The sequence below is a fragment of the Lepus europaeus genome, chromosome 20, assembly GCF_033115175.1.
Source record: "Lepus europaeus isolate LE1 chromosome 20, mLepTim1.pri, whole genome shotgun sequence".
NCBI lineage: Eukaryota > Metazoa > Chordata > Mammalia > Lagomorpha > Leporidae > Lepus > Lepus europaeus.
The window spans coordinates 38,197,033-38,215,497 of NC_084846.1; the positions used below are offsets into that span (position 1 = coordinate 38,197,033).

General features: G+C 41.9%; 1 protein-coding gene across 3 annotated transcripts in view; it reads right to left on the reverse strand.

The window, feature by feature from the left end:
• Window positions 1–18,032, reverse strand: part of HERPUD2 (HERPUD family member 2) — a 43,970-nt gene extending 25,938 nt beyond the window's left edge. The window contains exons 1-2 of one of the 3 annotated variants that reach the window (XM_062178463.1): window positions 17,367–18,027; window positions 2,025–2,102 (exon numbers count right to left, since the gene is read on the reverse strand). In XM_062178463.1, coding sequence (XP_062034447.1) covers window positions 2,025–2,102; window positions 17,367–17,513 — 225 coding nt within the window. In that variant the 5' untranslated portion in view covers window positions 17,514–18,027. Of the gene's footprint in view, window positions 1–2,024; window positions 2,103–17,366 lie in introns of all 3 variants that reach the window. The other 2 variants (XM_062178465.1, XM_062178464.1) reach the window with 2 other exon arrangements.
• Between the last annotated feature and the right edge of the window lie 433 nt (window positions 18,033–18,465).

The following is an 18,465-nucleotide window of genomic DNA, read 5'->3' on the forward strand; positions in this document are numbered from 1 at the left end:
CTAATGACAGCATTGAACTGAAAAAAGCAAAGGAGTATATCAACTTCAACAATAACAAAATAAAATCAGAGATCTATTCAAAATGTAAATACACCACCCAAATGTTCTACCTAAGGAGTACAGCACTTATTTCACTACAGAAGTTTTTATTTTAGTCATCTGATCTGAAACCATTTCTAGCCACAAAAATCTTTATAAAAGTACTTGTGTAGATTCAAGCAACCCTAGGTTAAAATAACAAATATATCTGTATTTCAAAGATTAGCTGAAAAATTGGTAACAGAAAAAAAAAAAATAAAACAGAACACAGTGGTTTTGGGGCTATTCTGTATGATATCATAATGGTGAAGAGATGCCATTATATATTTGTCCAAACCCATACATATACAACACCAAAAGAGACCTCAACGTTAGCTGAGGATTTGAGTGATAATGATGTATCAATGCAAGGTCTCTGACTGCAACAAGTGCTGTGCCTGATGCTGATAACGGAGCATGTATTGAGGCAAGGAACCTATGAAGGTACTTCAAAAAGTTCATGGAAAATTGAATTAAAAGAAGTTAATCTGGGTACAAAAAACTTCTGAAATCCATAAATATGTGATGTCCTCATGAAAAATGCTTATTATGAAAAAACTATCAGGGCTGGTGCTGTGGTGTAGCAGGTAAGGCCACCGTCTGCAATGCCAGCATCCCATATGGGCGCCCGTTCGAGACCCGCTGCTCCATTTCCAACCCAGCTCTCTAATATGGCCTGGGAAAGCAGTGGAAGATGGCCCAAGTCCTTGGGCTCCTGCACCTGCATGGGAGACCTGGAAGAAGCTCCTGGCTCCTGGCTTCAGATCAGCACGACTCTGACCACTGTGGCCATTTGGGGAGTGAACTCTCGATGGAAGACATCTCTCTCGCTCTCGATCTCGCTCTCGCTCTCTGCCTCTCCTTCTCTGTGTAACTCTGACTTTCAAGTAAAATAAATAATATATTTAAAAAAAGGAAAAAAAAAACTATCCATGGATTTCAGAAATTTTTTAAACCAAAATAAACTTATTTTTTAATTTCATTTTCCATGAATGTATTCCTCTCATATATAAGAAATCTCTGTACCTTCGGTTCAATTTTGCTAAGGACGTAAAAGAGCACTGAAAAAAATAGAAAAATTGATGCAAATTTTTGAGGGGTAAGTATAAACTCACTTCAGCTATCTGAAACATAATGTAAATGAAATGACAACAAGAAGTCACACTGGCAAAGCTAAAATGTCAACTATCTAAACAAAAGAAATATTTGGGGATAATTTTTTTAAGTTTCCTTCAAGGGGTCATAACATACATGAATGGACAGAGATCTTCCAAGTCAAATCAGGAATACCCAGAATAATCTTAAGAATTAAGTCAAAGATCTAAGGCAAAACAGAAAAGCTTTTTCAATTCTGCTATATTCACAAACAAAAAGCAGCATTTCAAAAAGCTCTAAAAGTGTAAATTCTATAAATGAATATTAGCTAAAAGCCACCATTAAAATAATTAGCAGGCCAGCTGATTGTCAAAAAAAAAGAAAAACTACATTGAAATGTATTTTAGCTCTGAGCAACAGCATTCAAAATTTGCTAACTGGTAGACCAGTTGGACTGCATTCTACTTCCTGTCCTGAATTTAAATTTCCAGTCCAAGTAAATTATATTAAAACATTATATAGTTTGGATAAAGCGATTTGGAGTAAAGACTGTTATCAGTGAAAATCCTTCAGCACCACTGAACACTCTACTTCTGCACTAATAGGCCAATGGTGTTTTCTTACAAATACCTGACCACAAATATATAACCCTACTCCAGACTTAGCTGTCAGACGGATATACAAAAACTGTTACCTAAACTAATCAGAATCTACATTTCTTTACTGTTATGCTACCATATGTGTTGGGTTTTAAGTATCTAAAAAACTAAACGAGCTGTATAAAACTTCAGAACATATCTCCTCTCATACTCTGAATGCATCTGGTATCAAAGAGCGGTAGAAAAGCTTACTTTTCTGAGAATGTCTTTCAGCTGCAGATGATCGGGAAGCAGTCTGCCCGAATACACCAATCTCTGATCCTTCGTTAACTAAGAAATGGGACAAAGAAAAGAATTCAACTTTTCTAATTATACAAATTGAAGGTTGGGAATAACATGCCCAAACACGGGTAAAGTAAAACTCCCTTTAGGCATACACAGAAAACTAACACAATTTAAGAACTTTTGTTTTTCTAAATTCCATTGAAGACATGTAAGAGCTCAGCAAATGGCAGACTAGTGTAACTATAATAAAATACACACAATTACTGCATTAAAAACTTGAGGAGAAAAAAATTAATTGGAAGTTTATCTTGTCACCCATAATGCAATGTAAAACTACAGAAATTAGAAAGTAGTTGGTCTTCTATTAAATCAAAGATAGAATATCACTAGTTATTTTGCATTATTTTGTCAGTACTTTAACCTAACATGTATAATGTATACATACATTCTTTGCTAACATTTTACAGGACAATTTATTGGTTTTAATTCAAGAGCCATTTAGATTTAATTACAATTTCAGAAGGAAACTACTAATTTTTATTACTCCTGCCATTCTCATGAACACCTCTGCACATTTTTTCAAAGACAAAAGAATAAAGAAAAACCAATGCAAGTGCATGTAAAGTTAAGTGCCATCTCAATATGCAACCCAGAATACAAAATATATCCTGGTTATCTCTGTCATGTTTTGTATTTACAATAAGTCTGCTAAGTATTCACAATGCTAGCATTATTTAAAATTAAAGCATATTTATATAGTACTCATAAAGCCTATTTAATAACTAAGAAGCAAGCAAATGGTCCTTGAATTACATCAAAATCATTAAATATTAACTAAATCAGTAATTGTTTAAATATGCCAAACTGAAGTCACAACTATAATAATTTTAAGCAAGCTATATATTCAACATGGCTACTACAATAGTGTCATATGTAAAAAAAACAAGATTGGGTTATGTCTCTTAACCATTTTACTTTTCCCTGTGCTTTTTATTTGTTGAAAAACTCCTGCTGTTTGGCCTACAGAACTTCCCAGTCTGTTTTGGCTGGCTGTATCTTCCCCTCATAGTACTGTGTAGCATATTCCCACAGTATCTATATAATGTAGTTAGATCTAACACATTGAAGACATGTAGTTCTTTTTCATTTGTATTGTTTGACAAGAGTACAACCGTGGTACTTTTGTTGCATCACATCAGCAACAGCAGGTGGGGACTGGTTAACATACATTTAATAAGGCCAAGATCAATCAGTGGGTTCAGGTGTTGTCAGCATAGCCATCTCTTACAAAGTTCCTGGCAATCTTATTAATTTCTTATTCAACTACCCAGATCCATTATTTTACTAGAGGTGGAAAATTGTTTTCTAATTCTATAATTCCTTTTGTAGTTATTAGTGGTTTCTCTACAAGAACTTTATCTCAATATTTGGTTACCCAGGCTGTATAAGAAAGGTGGTAAAGATCCCAATTCTGTCCTTTATCGGTTTTCAGGGTGAATGTCAAAGCAACTTCCAGAAATGACCGAGTTTTGTTTGTGTTTTTTATTACTATGAGTTTACGGAATGTTGGTTTTCAACTGACTGTCATCATTTTGTTTTGTTTTTAGCCTCAAATTGCACTATACTTGACCAGTTAGAGTCCTTTCAAGTTGGCTTCTGTGTCTTTTTTGACATAACATTTTTCTACTCAAGTATCTTCCTGTTTACAGGCACAAAATGCGCCAGATTCATCTTCCACATTTCCTGCCCCAAACCTGGAATCAACCATTGCTTCAGAAGGCTTGATTCTTTTTAATGTGAAATGGTAGCTAAAGGTTACATCTGAGAGATAGTACTTTACTGTCTCTTGTCATTATTTCTAAAATTCTTCACTAAACAGACCTAGAAAATAGGTATTTTATAGAAAGAGAAACTTAAGTCCTGAGTTCATACTGACATTTCCCATTTAAATGAAAAGTTTTTAATTTTATGATTATTTATCCTCTCACCTTGAAAATCTTGCTTGCTAATGACATTAGCAAACATATGCCATTAGCAAACATTACTGATTTGTTTTACCCCACTCTGTAATCTCAAAATTACAATATTGAGATCATTACTAACAATACTGAATGAATGACATTTAAGATTTCTTGTGGGGCCTGGCATTGTGACATAGTGGGTAAAGCTTCCATCTGCAATGCCACATCCCCTATGGGCATTCACGTCCACTTCTAATCCAGCCCCCTGCTAATGACCTGGGAAAGCAGGGAGGAGATGGCCCAAATACTAGGGTCCCTGCCAGCCACATGGAGAACCCAGATGAAGCTCCTGGCTCCTGGCTTTGGCCTGGCCCAGTCCAGGCTGTTGCAGCTATTTAGGAAGTGAACCAGCAAAAGGAAAATCTCTGTCTTTCCCTCCCTGTAATTCTCTCAAATAAATAAATTAATTAAAAAAAAAAAAAGACTCCTTGTGGTTTTTTTCTGTTCTTAGGATACATGTCACAAGGGATATACAATACGGTATTTCAAAGTTCCTTGAAAAAAATTCTCGTAGCCAAGTCACCATCCTAACATTATTAAATTCTTGTGTCCCATCTGGGATTGTTTTCCTATCTAATTTTGTGTTTTTTAATTATATATCATATATAAGCCAATAAAGAAAGAAATATAGAACGAGGTACATTTAAAAATATTTACTTTTTGTCCCCGTCTCCTCCAATTTGGTTATTTTTTGTCCCCGTCTCCTCCAATTTGGTTACTTCTTATTGCTTCGCTATCATTTCTTTTTAACAATATAACAAATCTAAATACACACTATTTTACTTTTCCCACATAAAAGCACCACATTGTACTTACACTCTTGTATTAACCACACATGTGGGAGGCAAGGACGGAGTTTCTGGTTCCTGGTTTCTGCTTGGCCCAGACCTAGCTGTTCTGGCCATTTTGGGAAGTGAATCAGCAGATGGAAGGTCTCTCTCTGTCACTCCCTCTCTCTCTCTCTCTCTCTGTTTCTGTCTCTTGTCCCCTTCTCTCTCTTTTACTTTGCCTTTCAGATATATAAATAAATCTCTTAAAAAGACAAAGAGGAAAAGGAAAGTATATATACAAATGGTAATATAATGCAACTTATGAGAAGTTTTGCATTAAAAAAATAAAGAAGCAGGACATTAGCCACAAGGGAAGCAGGATCAGAAAATGGTCTGACTTTGTTTCATTGTTTTGTGTTTTTAAGAATAGAGAAATTACATATATAGGTCAGTAGGAATAATCTCATAGAAAGAAAAATAGAATTTCAACAGTAATGACCTCTGGTAGATAATAAGAAATGAGAAGCAAATGGTAGACACTGGGGAAGAGATGTTAAGAAACTTGCATAACATCTCACCACCACCATTCTATGTTCCAGTTTTCTCATCTATAAAATGAGGGCAATAATAATACCTACTTTACAAGGTTGAATTTCTACAACAATGGAAATGCTCACACTAGGGTACTTCAAAAAGTTAGTAGAAAAAGGAATTGGAAGTTTTGTTTTGGTACAAAAATTTTTTGAAATCCTATGGATTGAGGGATCTCCAAAAGTTCATGGAAATGTGCATTATGAAAAAACTATGTATTCATTTCTAATATTTTTGCACCAAAATATTTTTTAATTTTTTATTTATTTTATTCATTTGAAAAGCAGAGAGACAGAGCAAGCTCTTATTGCTGCTTCACTCCTCAAATGCCCACAACAGCCAGGACTAGGCCATGCCAAACCATTACAGGTCTCCCACATGGGTGGCAAGGATCCAACCTCTGAAGCCATCACCTGCTGCCTCCAAGGGTGCCCATTAGCAGGAAGCTAGAATCAGGAGCAGAGACAGGACTCAAATCCAGGCACTCTCATATATGATGCTTTCATCCTAAGTGGCTTCTTAACAACTACACCATGAACCTGTGTTTTTTAAAACCATTTTTCCACAAACTTTTTTTTTTTACAGAGTTACAGACAGTGAGAGAGAGAGACAGAGAGAAAGGTCTTCCTTCCATTGGTTCACCCCTCAAATGGTCGCTAAGGCCGGAACTACGCAGATCCAAAGCCAGGAGCCAGGTGCTTCCTCCCAGTCTCCCATGCAGGTGCAGGGGCTCAAGCACCTGGGCCATCCTCACTGCCCTCCTGGGCCACAGCAGAGAGCTGGACTGGAAGAGGAGCAACTGGGACTAGAACCTGGCACCCATATGGGATGCCGGCACCGCAGGCGGAGGATTAACCAAGTGAGCCACGGCACTGGCCCCTCCACAAACTTTTTGAAATACTCTTTGTAAACCTCAGAATAAAACAAAAGGCCGAGTGAACAATGCACATTAAGCCTGATCCACCCACATTCTACAGTTTCATGAGAATCTAGTGAGATTACACGAAGGTATTGAAAAGTTCTAACAGGAGACCGTGCATGTTCATAGTAAAATGATTAAGAGACTACTGAAACAGGTTTTGGTTAAAGCTCCAATGGCTATCACTTTTTAATGGCTAAAAAGAAAGCCCAATCCATATGAGAACAACTCAAGTCTCAGTTTAAAATATATAAATAACACAAGGCAATCCTTTAACCGACTTTACCTTCTCTACACAGAGAGAAAAATATTTTTTGATATGATAAAGTTATCTAACTTCAATTTTTGAGTGAAGGGATACAGAATCTACCAACTACTTCTAAACGTAAGATATCTATATCTATATATTATCTGCTTTTTACAAGAATAATCTCTATTTTCCTATTAAATTGTAATAGTGATGGAATTAGATAATGTAACATAACCAAACAAGACACGAAGCTAAAATGTCAGAAAATTCAGCATATGGGGCCGGCGCCGTGGCTCAACAGGCTAATCCTCCACCTTGTGGCGCCGGAACACCGGGTTCTAGTCCCAGTCGGGGCGCCAGATTCTGTCCCGGCTGCCCCTCTTCCAGGCCAGCTCTCTGCTATGGCCTGGGAGTGCAGTGGAGGATGGCCCAAGTGCTTGGGCCCTGCACCCCATAGGAGACCAGGAGAAGCATCTGGCTCCTGCCTTCGGATCAGCACGGTGCACTGGCCGCCGCGCGCCGCGGCAGCCATTGGAGGGTGAATCAACGGCAAAGGAAGACCTTTCTCTCTGTCTCTCTCTCTCACTGTCCACTCTGCCTGTCAAAAATAAAAAAAAAATTTAAAAATTAAAAAAAAGAAAATTCAGCATATGGGATTATTGATAAATATATATAAATTAAATGTAGTGACAATCCAACTTTAAAAGTTTACTCCCACAATTCATTAATAGGTAAGTTTAAAATAAATTTTTCACGGCCGGCGCCGTGGCTCAACAGGCTAATCCTCCGCCTTGCGGCGCCGGCACACCAGGTTCTAGTCCCGGTCGGGGCACCGATCCTGTCCCGGTTGCCCCTCTTCCAGGCCAGCTCTCTGCTGTGGCCAGGGAGTGCAGTGGAGGATAGCCCAAGTGTTTGGGCTCTGCACCCCATGGGAGACCAGGAGAAGCACCTGGCTCCTGCCATCAGAACAGCGCGGTGCGCCGGCCGCAGCGCGCTACCGCTGTGGCCATTGGAGGGTGAACCAACGGCAAAAGGAAGACCTTTCTCTCTGTCTCTCTCTCACTGTCCACTCTGCCTGTCAAAAATAATAAAAAAAAAAAAATTTCACAGAAACAGTAAGTCATTGTCAATCAAGCAGAAATTTCAGACTTCAGATGCCCAGGCTTGGAAAATCTGCAATACAAGATAAACATATTTAGGAAGATCACTTAGTTAAAAACTCGGCCACCAATCTCATAATTGGTTAACAAGTGATCATGCAAGTCACCAATAATGATCATTTTTGTATCAACATAAAAATTGTAAATTAACGAATCTAAGAACTCCTGGTCCAAAACTATCCCTCTCAGTTCAAGAAATATATACAAGTAATTATTAAATACAGAAGCTAGCACATATCCTATGTAATGTAAAATATTGCTGATTAAAGAAGTAGCACTAGTTACCCAGAAAGAAAGTGCCTGATCCCCAAATCCTTCTTAAAGCCTAAATCTACTGAACAGGGAGGTTGGGTAATGGTTAAGCAATTCCTTCAACAGCATGAGGGAGAGACTCAACAGCACCCAGCAAAAGGTTCTGACATTTGAAAGGAGGAGAGGCCGGCGCCGTGGCTTAACAGGCTAATCCTCCGCCTTGCGGCGCCGGCACACCGGGTTCTAGTCCCAGTCGGGGTGCTGGATTCTATCTCATCTCGGTTGCCCTTCTTCCAGGCCAGCTCTCTCCTATGGCCCGGGAGTGCAGTGGAGGATGGCCCAAGTGCTTGGGCCCTGCACCCCATGGGAGACCAGTTGAAGCATGTGGCTCCTGCCTTCGGATCAGCACCATGCACCGGCCGCAGCATTGGAGGGTGAACCAAGGGTAAAGGAAGACCTTTCTCTCTGTCTCTCTCTCTCTCACTATCCACTCTGCCTGTCAAAAAAAAAAAAAAAAAAAAAAGGAGAAGGAGAGACATGACAGGTGAACCATTACCATCTCTAGTAGAACGATCAAGATTTAGAAAAACTATGAGATCCATCTCTCTGCAATGCATGGGAAAGCAGAAGAAGGTGGCCCAAGTTCTTGGGCTCCTGAAACTGCATGGGAAGACCCGGAGGAAGTTCCTGGCTCTTGGCTTTGGAGCAGCGCAGCTCTGGCCCTTTGCAGCCAACTGAGGAGTGAACCAGCGATGGAAGATCTACCTACCTCTTTCTCTTTCTCTCTCTCTCTCTCTCTCTCTCTCTCTCTCTCTCTCTCTGCCTCGCCTTTCTCTGTGTAACTCTTTCAAATAAATAAATAAATCCTTTTAAAAAAATTCTAAAAGCCAGGGTTCATCAGCTGAGTTTGCAAATTGTCTTTCTATTCAAGGCCTCCCTCCACCTTCAAACTCACATCCATATATCCAACTGTTAGGACACCCGGCACCTTCAGACATCTTAACAGGCAAGTCAAAGTCAAAAAATCCCACTTTCCAACCGCCAAGATCTTTCCTCCTACTTCTTACCTATCCCATAACAATCTGCCATCAGCTGCTTCAACCAAAAACCTATGTATGATCCTCAATTTTTGTTTCTCTCATCTTATCTCCCCTATCTAACCACCATAAAGTATCTCCACTTCAAGTCCCTCTCAGATCAGCCTGCTTCTTTCCATCTTCACTACCACTGTCCTAATTTAAACAACCATCTCTTGCCAGGAATTCTACGATTGCCTCCTAACTGGTTTTCTCGCTTCCACTCAAGATTCAGCAACTACAGTGATCTTTTAAAAATGTAAATGAACTCTGTCACTCCCTGATGGATTCCCACTACACTGGATTAATTCCAATTCCTTCCAATGGCGAGACCTGCCTTCTGCCTCTGACCAATCTCCTGATCCTATTCTTTCTTCACTATTCCCTAGCAAACCTGCTGTTTGTTTAGATTCCCAAGCTCTTTCCCAACTTGGCAGTATTCTCTCCCAGGGCAGATGTTCAGCACAGCAGTTAATCATGGCGTGGGATGCTACCATCCCATTATCAGAGTGCCTGTGTTCAAGTTCCAGTTCCACTCCCAGTTGTAACTTCCTGTTAATGCACACACTGTGAGGCAGAGAGTGACGGCTCAAGCAACTGGATTCCTGCTACCTAAGTGAGAGACCTCAAGTGAGTTTCTGATTCCAGGCTTTAGCCTGGTCCATCCCCAGCCAATGCAGATACTTGGGGAGTAAACCAGTATTTAGGATTTCTCTCTGCCTCTCAAATAAAACAAAATAAATAAGTGTTTTCTCCCAGTTCTTGCATAGCTGGTTGGTAAATCATCTTTTGGATCTTAGCTTTAGAATGATGTCCTCAGTCAGTCTTCCCTGACTTATAAACTTATAGTAATCCCTTTCACACACCCTGTTTATTTCACTGATAACAAAAACCACAATCTATAATCATCTTACATTTGTTTCCCCAAGTGGAGTGCCAAGAACAAAAGTCCATGTCTGTCCTTTTATCACTGTGTTACCAGAGCCTAGCACTGGGCTTGACAAGAGTAGACACAAATGAACATTTATTAAATGAAGTTATAGATCCAAAACTTTTACACAGATCTGGATGACACAAGTCACCTGAAGTTTTTCGTATCAGTTATCTTACATTAAGAATGGAAATGAGGGGCTGGTGCTGTGGCTCAGAGGGCTGGTGCCCTGGCCTGGAGTGCTGGCATCCCATATGGGTGCCGGTTCTAGTCTCAGCTGCTCCTCTTCTGATCCAGCTCTCTGCTATGGCCTGGGAAAGCAGTAGAAGATGGCCCAAGTCATTGGGCCCCTGCACCCACGTGGGAGACCTGGAGGAAGCTCCTGGCCTCTGGCTTCGGTCCAGCGCAGTTCCAGCCATTGCAGCCAAATGGGAGATCAAAGACCTCTCTCTCTCTCTGCCTCTCCTCTCTCTGTGTAACTCTTTCAAATAAATAAATAAATCTTAAAAAAAAAAAAGAAAGCATTGATACATGAGTTTCAGAAACATGACTTTCACAGAACTATTTTTTTCTAAAAGGAGGATATCAAATACCTAATAAATTTATTTAATTAAACAAATAATAAAACAAATCTTAGAAGTCATTCAAGACATTTGGTCTATTTTTCATTAACCTTCACATTCAGTTTAATAGTATCATTTGTTCAAAAAGGTTTCAGAAATTTGAACCCTAGGTTCAGGTGTTTGGCTTAGCTGTGAAGAAGCCACTTCGGGGGCCAGCATTATGGCACAGCAGGTTAAGCCAGTGGCTACAACGCCACCAGCATCTCTACTTTCAGTGCAGCTCTCTGCTAATATGCTTGGGAAAGGAGCAGAAGATGGCCCAAGTCCCTGGACCCCCATACCTACATGGGAGACCAATATGAAGCTCCTGGCTTTGCCCTGGCCCAGCCACAGCCATTGTGGCCATTTGGAGAGTGAGCTACCAGATAGAAGACCTTTCTCCTTTCTCCTTTCTCCTCTCTCTCTCTCTCTCTCTGTCTCTCTCTACAACTCTGTCTTTTGAATAAAATAAATAAATCTTTTTTAAAAAACAAACAAAAAAAGAAGCCACCACTTTTGGATGCCCACATCCCCTAAGAGATTCAACTCCTGATTCCACTCCCAATTCTAGCTTTCTGATAATATGCACCCTATAAGGCAGCAGTTAATGGCTCTAGTGGTTGAGTTCCTGCCACTCAAAACCTAGAGTGAGTTCCTGGTTGCTAGCTTTGGCCTGGCCCAGGCTGAACTGCTGTGTGCATTTGGGCAGTGAACCACTGAATGGGAGCTCTCTTTCTCTTTGTCTCTCAAATAAATAAATGTTTGAACTATACTGCTAGGTGAGATAAAACGTCCTTCACACTTACTCATTAAAATTTTGTAAGACAATAATCTTATAGAACAAAAATAATTTATGTGTATTAACTAAAGCCCCTTTAAATCAACAGTTCCAGTGTTGTAAAGCTAGCCAGTTTCAAAAATGACCTAAAATAATAATGAATTGCAAAAATGAGAATGGTATAACTATATACTATAAACTATTTCCATTGATGATAAAAGTAAGACTTCCTTCTGAATTGCAGGCAATTTGGTTATAGAATGTTATAGTTTCAGGAGCTGGCGCTGTGGCAGTACAAGATGGCCCAACTTGGGCCCCTGCACCCACGTGGGAGACCCAGAGGAAGCTCCTGGCTCCTGGCTTCAGTTCGCTGTAGCTCTAGCAGTCGCGGCCAGTTGGGGAGTGAACCAGCAGATGGAAGACCTCTCTCTCTCTCTCTCTCTCTCTCTCTCTCTGCCTCTCCTCTCTGTAATTCTGACTTTCAAGTAAATAAATAAATCTTTTAAAAAAAAAAGAATGTTATAGTTTCAGAACAGAATCTATATAACCAGTTCTATTCTTACTTCTTTAATTCTAATAGAATCTCAGAGTAAAGGGAACCTGGAAAACATGGCACAACCTGCCTTGATGATAAGGACAGCTAGAAAACCTAAATACTCAGACTGACTTTCTTAGTTCAAAATATGAATAGCAAAGACAGAGAAAACCTAACCAGAACTGAAAGATACAATCGAGAGACATTTGACCCCAAGACTGAAAACCGGGAGCCACGCCTGCAAGCCCCAGTAAGGTTTGCTTTCAAAACTGAGTTCAGAGTTGAGTCAGGTCCTTCTTAGTTACTAAGAAGAGAAAATAAGAAAGGTGTCTTATTAGACTCAGAGTTTCATTATTTTTTAAGGTTTTTCCTAGGATAGTTCATTCTAATAGATAACATTAAGTTCATGCACATCTCCAATATCCAAGTCTAAATTCTTATCAAAGTTCAAAACTCAAATATAAGTGGACTTCTTGACAGGTATCTTTCACCACCTAGGAGCAACCACCTAAATTTCAGAATAATTATTTCACACTAAAAGCCTACTTCAGGCTATGAAACCCCAGTCACAAAGGGATGACAAATTTCATATCAGAGTGCAATTCTTGGGGCAGATGTTGTGGCACAGCAGGTTAAGCCATGGCTTCGGACTCACACCCCATTTCTGAGTGCCAGTGCAAGTTCCTGGCCACTCCACTTTCTGAACCAGCTTCCTGCTAATGTGATCCTATGGAGGCAGCAGATGATGGCTCAAGTACTTGGATCCCTGCCACCTACATGGGACACCCAAAAGGAGTCCCCAGCTCCTGGCTTCAGCCTGGCGCAGACCCGATTGCTACAGACATTTGGGGAGTAAACCAGTGAACCCAGAAGATATTCTCTCTCTCTCTCTCTCTCTCTCTCTCCCTCCCTCTCTCTCTGGCACTTTGCCTTTCAAATAGATGAAAATAAAACTATTTTTTTAAAAAAAGAACAGGATTCACAATCATCTATATGCAGTATCGTATCAACATGAACTGATGTACTTTGCAATTTATATACCAAGTCTTAAACCAATTACCAATACAATTTGAGGTTAATTAACTCCAAAAGAGCTCTACTCCACACCTGAGGTTTTTCATGATTTGTAATCATTTTCATAAATATGGCAACAACCTAAATTTCTAATTGGAAGATACCTTCCCTTTATAGCCCATAAAGATCTATAATTTTTTACTTCTAATTACTAAGTAATGTAAAGCATTTAGTCATCAGTGCAAGATTAACACTGAAAGGATAATAAAAAAAATAATAAGCTATTAGATTCTGACTCCTCTTGTCTGATTAAAGCTGTTAGCAACTCTAACAAAACTTAAATGTCCCCACGGGCCTTTCCTTGAAACAGCTACACACTCCCTTAATTCCCACACCAGAGCTGCTCATTCCCGCCCTGTGCTCCTACAGCACACATACCTCCCTCCTAACACTGGTAATATGATACAGTTATTTACTTTCAGGCCTGTGTCTCCCACTAGACTTGAATTTCACAAGAGCAAAGGACTTTCCTCAATCTTTTCCATCTCAGCATAAATATTCAAATGTCACGTCAATTATATCCTAATTAAATAAATAAATGAAGCCCATGAAAGTGTACTTTGTTGGGGGAGGGAGTACACTTGTTCTGAGTTTACTGAGGGAGGAGGAGTTGAATTTAAAATATCCATGTTGAGATTATCTGTGATTAAGTCAAATCATGCAAAGAGGCCAGAGCTGTGGCATAGCAGGTTAAGTCGGTTCAAGTCCCTGCTACTCCATCTCGGGTCCAGCTCCCTGCTTAACATTCCTGGGAGAACAGTGGAATATGGCCCAACTTTTTGGGTCCCCATATGGGAGATCTGGATCATGTTCCAAGCTCCTGGCTCCCACCTGGACCAGCCCAAGCTGGTCATTGCTGCCACTGGAGAGTGAACAAGCTGATGGAAGACCTCTGTGTCTCTCCCTCTGTAACTTTGCTTTTCAAATAAAGTAAATCTTAAAAAAAAAAAAACCTCAATAGGTAACCATAAAGCTCACAGTACCTCAAGATTTTAAGCTTCTGCAGAATGTAGCCAGAGTGCCATTAACAGTATACAGACACGGAACCTTCCTTGTAAAGGACCCTAAAAGGACTTCAAATCTCCATTCATTCCCCTCTAACAGCTCCAGTTTACTTTCCTAGAAATAACTGACCGCAGGAACAAGGCCCTCCACGTACGGCTGACCCATCTGTTCCCAGTCCCAGTGATGTCAACCACAGCCATCAACTTTTCAATTTCTCAGGGGAAGTTTCATTCTCTTACAAAGCACTGGAGCTTCCCAGTCCACACACCTCCACCAAGAAAATATGCAAGAGAGAGGCATAGGAAATGATCCACTTAACACCAAATAATCCTTGAAGCAAACACCCAATCAATGTTAAGTAATCACTGTGGTGGTCATAAGTACCTAAACTTCCTTTACAATATGGCTTAATAACAAAATGCTCAGAATTCTAAATAAGCACCTCACCACGTAACTTTTAGCATTGCAGTTCCTACGTTGAGGACTACCCATGGTTTTGTGGCACCATGAAATAGGTGATCTGCTCAACACCTGCAATATTTAAATTCTCATGTATAAATAAGTCAGCATGTAAACTTGTTAAATCTAGGTATGCAGAATCTTCACTGAGAGTCTCTGACAATACACACCTGGGTCCCTTGCCCTAGGCTCTACCTACTGAATAACCTAGAAAGGAACTTTACACATTACAATCACTTGGAGAAGACTTGCTGGAGGAGAAACAAAGTTAGGTATGTCACAAAGTTAGGTCATTAATAGGGTGCATATTACTTGTTACAGCCCCAAAAGTGTCTCTAGTGTATCTTACAAGAGACAGGCACGTTGGGAGGGAGTAGTTTTACAGCTGATCTCCACAAGCAGCACACCAACACACAGGAGCACTGACAGTCCTCCAGGAGTGATTAGTGATGCAGGGGAAGAGCTCCTGCCAAAGCAGGCTGGGAGGTGGGAGATAAGGCAAGTAAGTGTCACACTCCCCTCTCAGATACTTTTTTGGGGAAAAAAAAAACTTTTGGAACTGATAACTAGTGGTCATTAACACTGCAGATTACAGAATATAAAGATCCCACCTAAGTAGACATTTGAGCATGTATGTGCCCAAGAATGTATTTATAAATGGTATTTTGTCTGTATTATACAGTACTATAGAAGTATATGACTTTCGGGGCCGGAGCTGTGGCATAGTGGGTAAAGCTGCCACCTGCAGTGCTGGCATCCCATATGGGTGCCGGTTCGAGTTCCAGCTGCTCCACTTCCAATCCAGCTCTCTGCTATGGCCTGGGAAAGCAGTAGAAGATGGCCCAAGTCCTTGGGCCCCTGAACCCACGTAGGAGACCTGGAAGAAGCTCCTGGCTCCTGGCTTTGGATTGGTGCAGCTCCAGACGTTGTGACCATCTGGGGAGTGAACCAGAGGATGGAAGACTCTCACACTCTCTCTCTCTCTCTCTCTGTCTCTCTCTCTCCCCTCCTCCCTCCCTCTGCCTCTCTGTAACTTTGCCTTTCAAATAAATAAATAAGGCCGGCACCGAGGCTTAACAGGCTAATCCTCCGCCTTGCGGCGCCGGCACACCGGGTTCTAGTCCCGGTTGGGGCACCGGATTCTGTCCCAGTTGCCCCTCTTCCAGGCCAGCTCTCTGCTATGGCCCAGGAAGGCAGTGGAGGATGGCCCAAGTGCTTGGGCCCTGCACCCCATGGGAGACCAGGAGAAGCACCTGGCTCCTGGCTTCGGATCAGCGCAGTGCGCCGGCCGCAGCACGCCGGCCATGGCGACCATTGGAGGGTGAACCAACGGCAAAAGGAAGACCTTTCTCTCTGTCTCTCTCTCTGTCCGCTCTGTCAAAAATAAAAAAGAAATAAATAAAAATAAAATTTAAAAAAATTTTTAAAAAATCCATGTTCAAATAAATAAACCTTTAAAAAAAAAAAGTACATGACTTTCAATTCTGAAAAACTATTTTCCACTACAAAAAATATGTAAAACTATTCATATATGCAATAGGAAATTTTTGCTGAGCTGAGCAGGAAATTTTCAACAGGTTGCTATTCCCTTTGTAAATCTTAAATTTCAAACAAAATGTCTGAATAAACAAGAGCTCCAACTAGTCTGTTCCATACCTCAGGGCTCTTCCTCCCTACTAAAATATCTGTACCACAAGGTACTGACAAACACAGCTTATGCCAACTAGGAGCTGTTTTTCTAAGTATACTGTTTTTCCAATAACCACCTTATTGCTGTGGTTATTCTAGAAGTTTAATAAAAATCTAAAGAGTACTACAGCACTGAAATAGTTCTAACTCATATCTTAATATAAAGTCTTTTCCTTAACTTAAACACATAGTGTTAAGCTGAGAAAGCAAAGTTGCCTTCCATGGGATCCATGTTTAAAATTGCCTGACACAACAAACATTTCCCAACCTAAAATCCAAGCCTCTTCGTTATATAAACAAAAAGTTTAACAATTGAACTATATTTATTCAATACATTTATACAATTAAAACCATAAAGACTTCACTTTCATATACTCTACATGACATTTCCCTTATTTTCTATACTACTCCAAGATTTCTTAATTACCAACCATGTCCTTTCAAATGTGGCTCTAAGCACAGATGGAGCTGTACAGCTGTCTGTATTTTATTATCTTTGCAATATTCCGATGTAACACAGGATGGAAAACACTATCCCAGTGATTTACATTTGGCCCTATGAACAGAATAAAAAGGTGCACCAAGCTGTGGGGGTGAGGGATGGAGGGTGGAAGGATTGTTCTCTTCCAAATTAATTTCCCAGTGTCCTATACAGAGGAAGAAATAAGAGAGGCGAGGTGAAAGAAGAAATGAATCTATCACTCAAAACTCTGCTCCTTGAAACAAATACAGTAGTCTTGAAAGTATAAGTTGTATAGGGGTCACACACTATTTTCAAGAAAATATTTCTCTTCAACAATGTGCAAATTTCTGGCCCAAGTGTTAGTAAAATAAAATTTTAGTCTAGTAAGCAATAAAGGCACTAAAAAGGGTTGTAATCCTTCTTTATTTTTTAATGTACCTCACATTCATAGTCTCAGGTTGGTTAACGACTTTACATCCAAATGATCCCTGTCCCATGTCTGCTAATTCTCATGTCTCTTGATAGTTCTGCATTCTTTACTAATTAACCGAGCCTCATTAGGTAGACACTAATAACGCTTCAGTCAGGAGACACACACAACCTCAGAATTCAAGAATGCAATCTATTAAAAGAGACTCATCTTACTCAAAAGCTGAGGAGCTGAGCAGGGAGAAGGGGAAAAAAACGGCACGAAAGCTGCTGGTCAGAGCAGCTGCGCCCAGCTGTGCACTTACTGGTTTGCTAGGGTACACGTTAGATAGATGCGTTTTTAGTTTCCCCACGGTCCAGTTCAAGAAGCAGCTAATAGTCTGGTCACTGTATTTCTGATTCGGTGCTTTAATGATGAGGGTCACAGGAATCTCCATCCCACTTGGGTCCATGGCGTCCCCAAGGACGGCGACACAAGTGGGGCTGCAGTAAGCCCAAACTGAGCCGAGGTGGTCACCGCCGGCGCGGCTGGGATGGGGACGGAAGTGAGTTCTTAATATTCCGTGTTCAGGTCAGTCACAAGTGCATCGGGCGATACGAAGGCCATTGCCGGTACCCAGGATGGACAGCGGCGCTCGCGGCGGCGAGGTCTGGGTGCCGGGCCGTCCGTGCAGCTCTCCCGGCCAAGTCCGGGCTCCGCCTGGCTCCGGACTGCGGAGGGGGGCGGGGCGGAGACAGAGAAAGCGATGACAAGGGTGTGCCCGAGGGGTGAGGGCACGAGGCCGGGGTCACTGCCCCGCCCTCGCCGCGACCCCCAAACTGAAACGCAACAAGGCCGCTACGCGACCGCACCGCCGCACGGGCCGGGAAATAGAGTAAGAGGCTTAGGGCCGCCAGCCGGAGGAGGGGTACCTGAGACGAGGCCGCGGGGCCCGCCACCGCCGCCCTCCGGGCCCGGGCACAGCCGCGGGCCGCACAGTCCGGCCGGCCTTCTCCGCGGCGGCCGCTCCCTTCCTGCTGCTCCCCGGAGGCGGCCACGGACCGGCCCCGGGTCTCGCGAGGCGCCGCGGCCGGCAGTCAGAGAAGTTGGCCGAAGGGCGCGGCCACCTCACCGGCCGTGTTGCGCAGCGCAGGGCAGGACCAGACGCAGCCAAGGTGGCGACAGGTGACACAAGGGCGGGGAGCGAAGCAGCGGCGCCGGCGGCGGGGGCGCTGGTTTTGTTGTTGTTGTGGGAAGGGGCTGGGTCCCCTTTAAGCAGGAAGGCGCAGGCGGAAGTGCGTCACACGCGGTCCGCCCGGGCTCGTGGGCGCCGCCGCCCGCCGAGCTCCGGCCGTCCCGGGCTCAACTCGGAGTTACCCCGAGCCTCGTCCAACACTGGGGGAGCCTGCCCAGCCTGGCGGGTG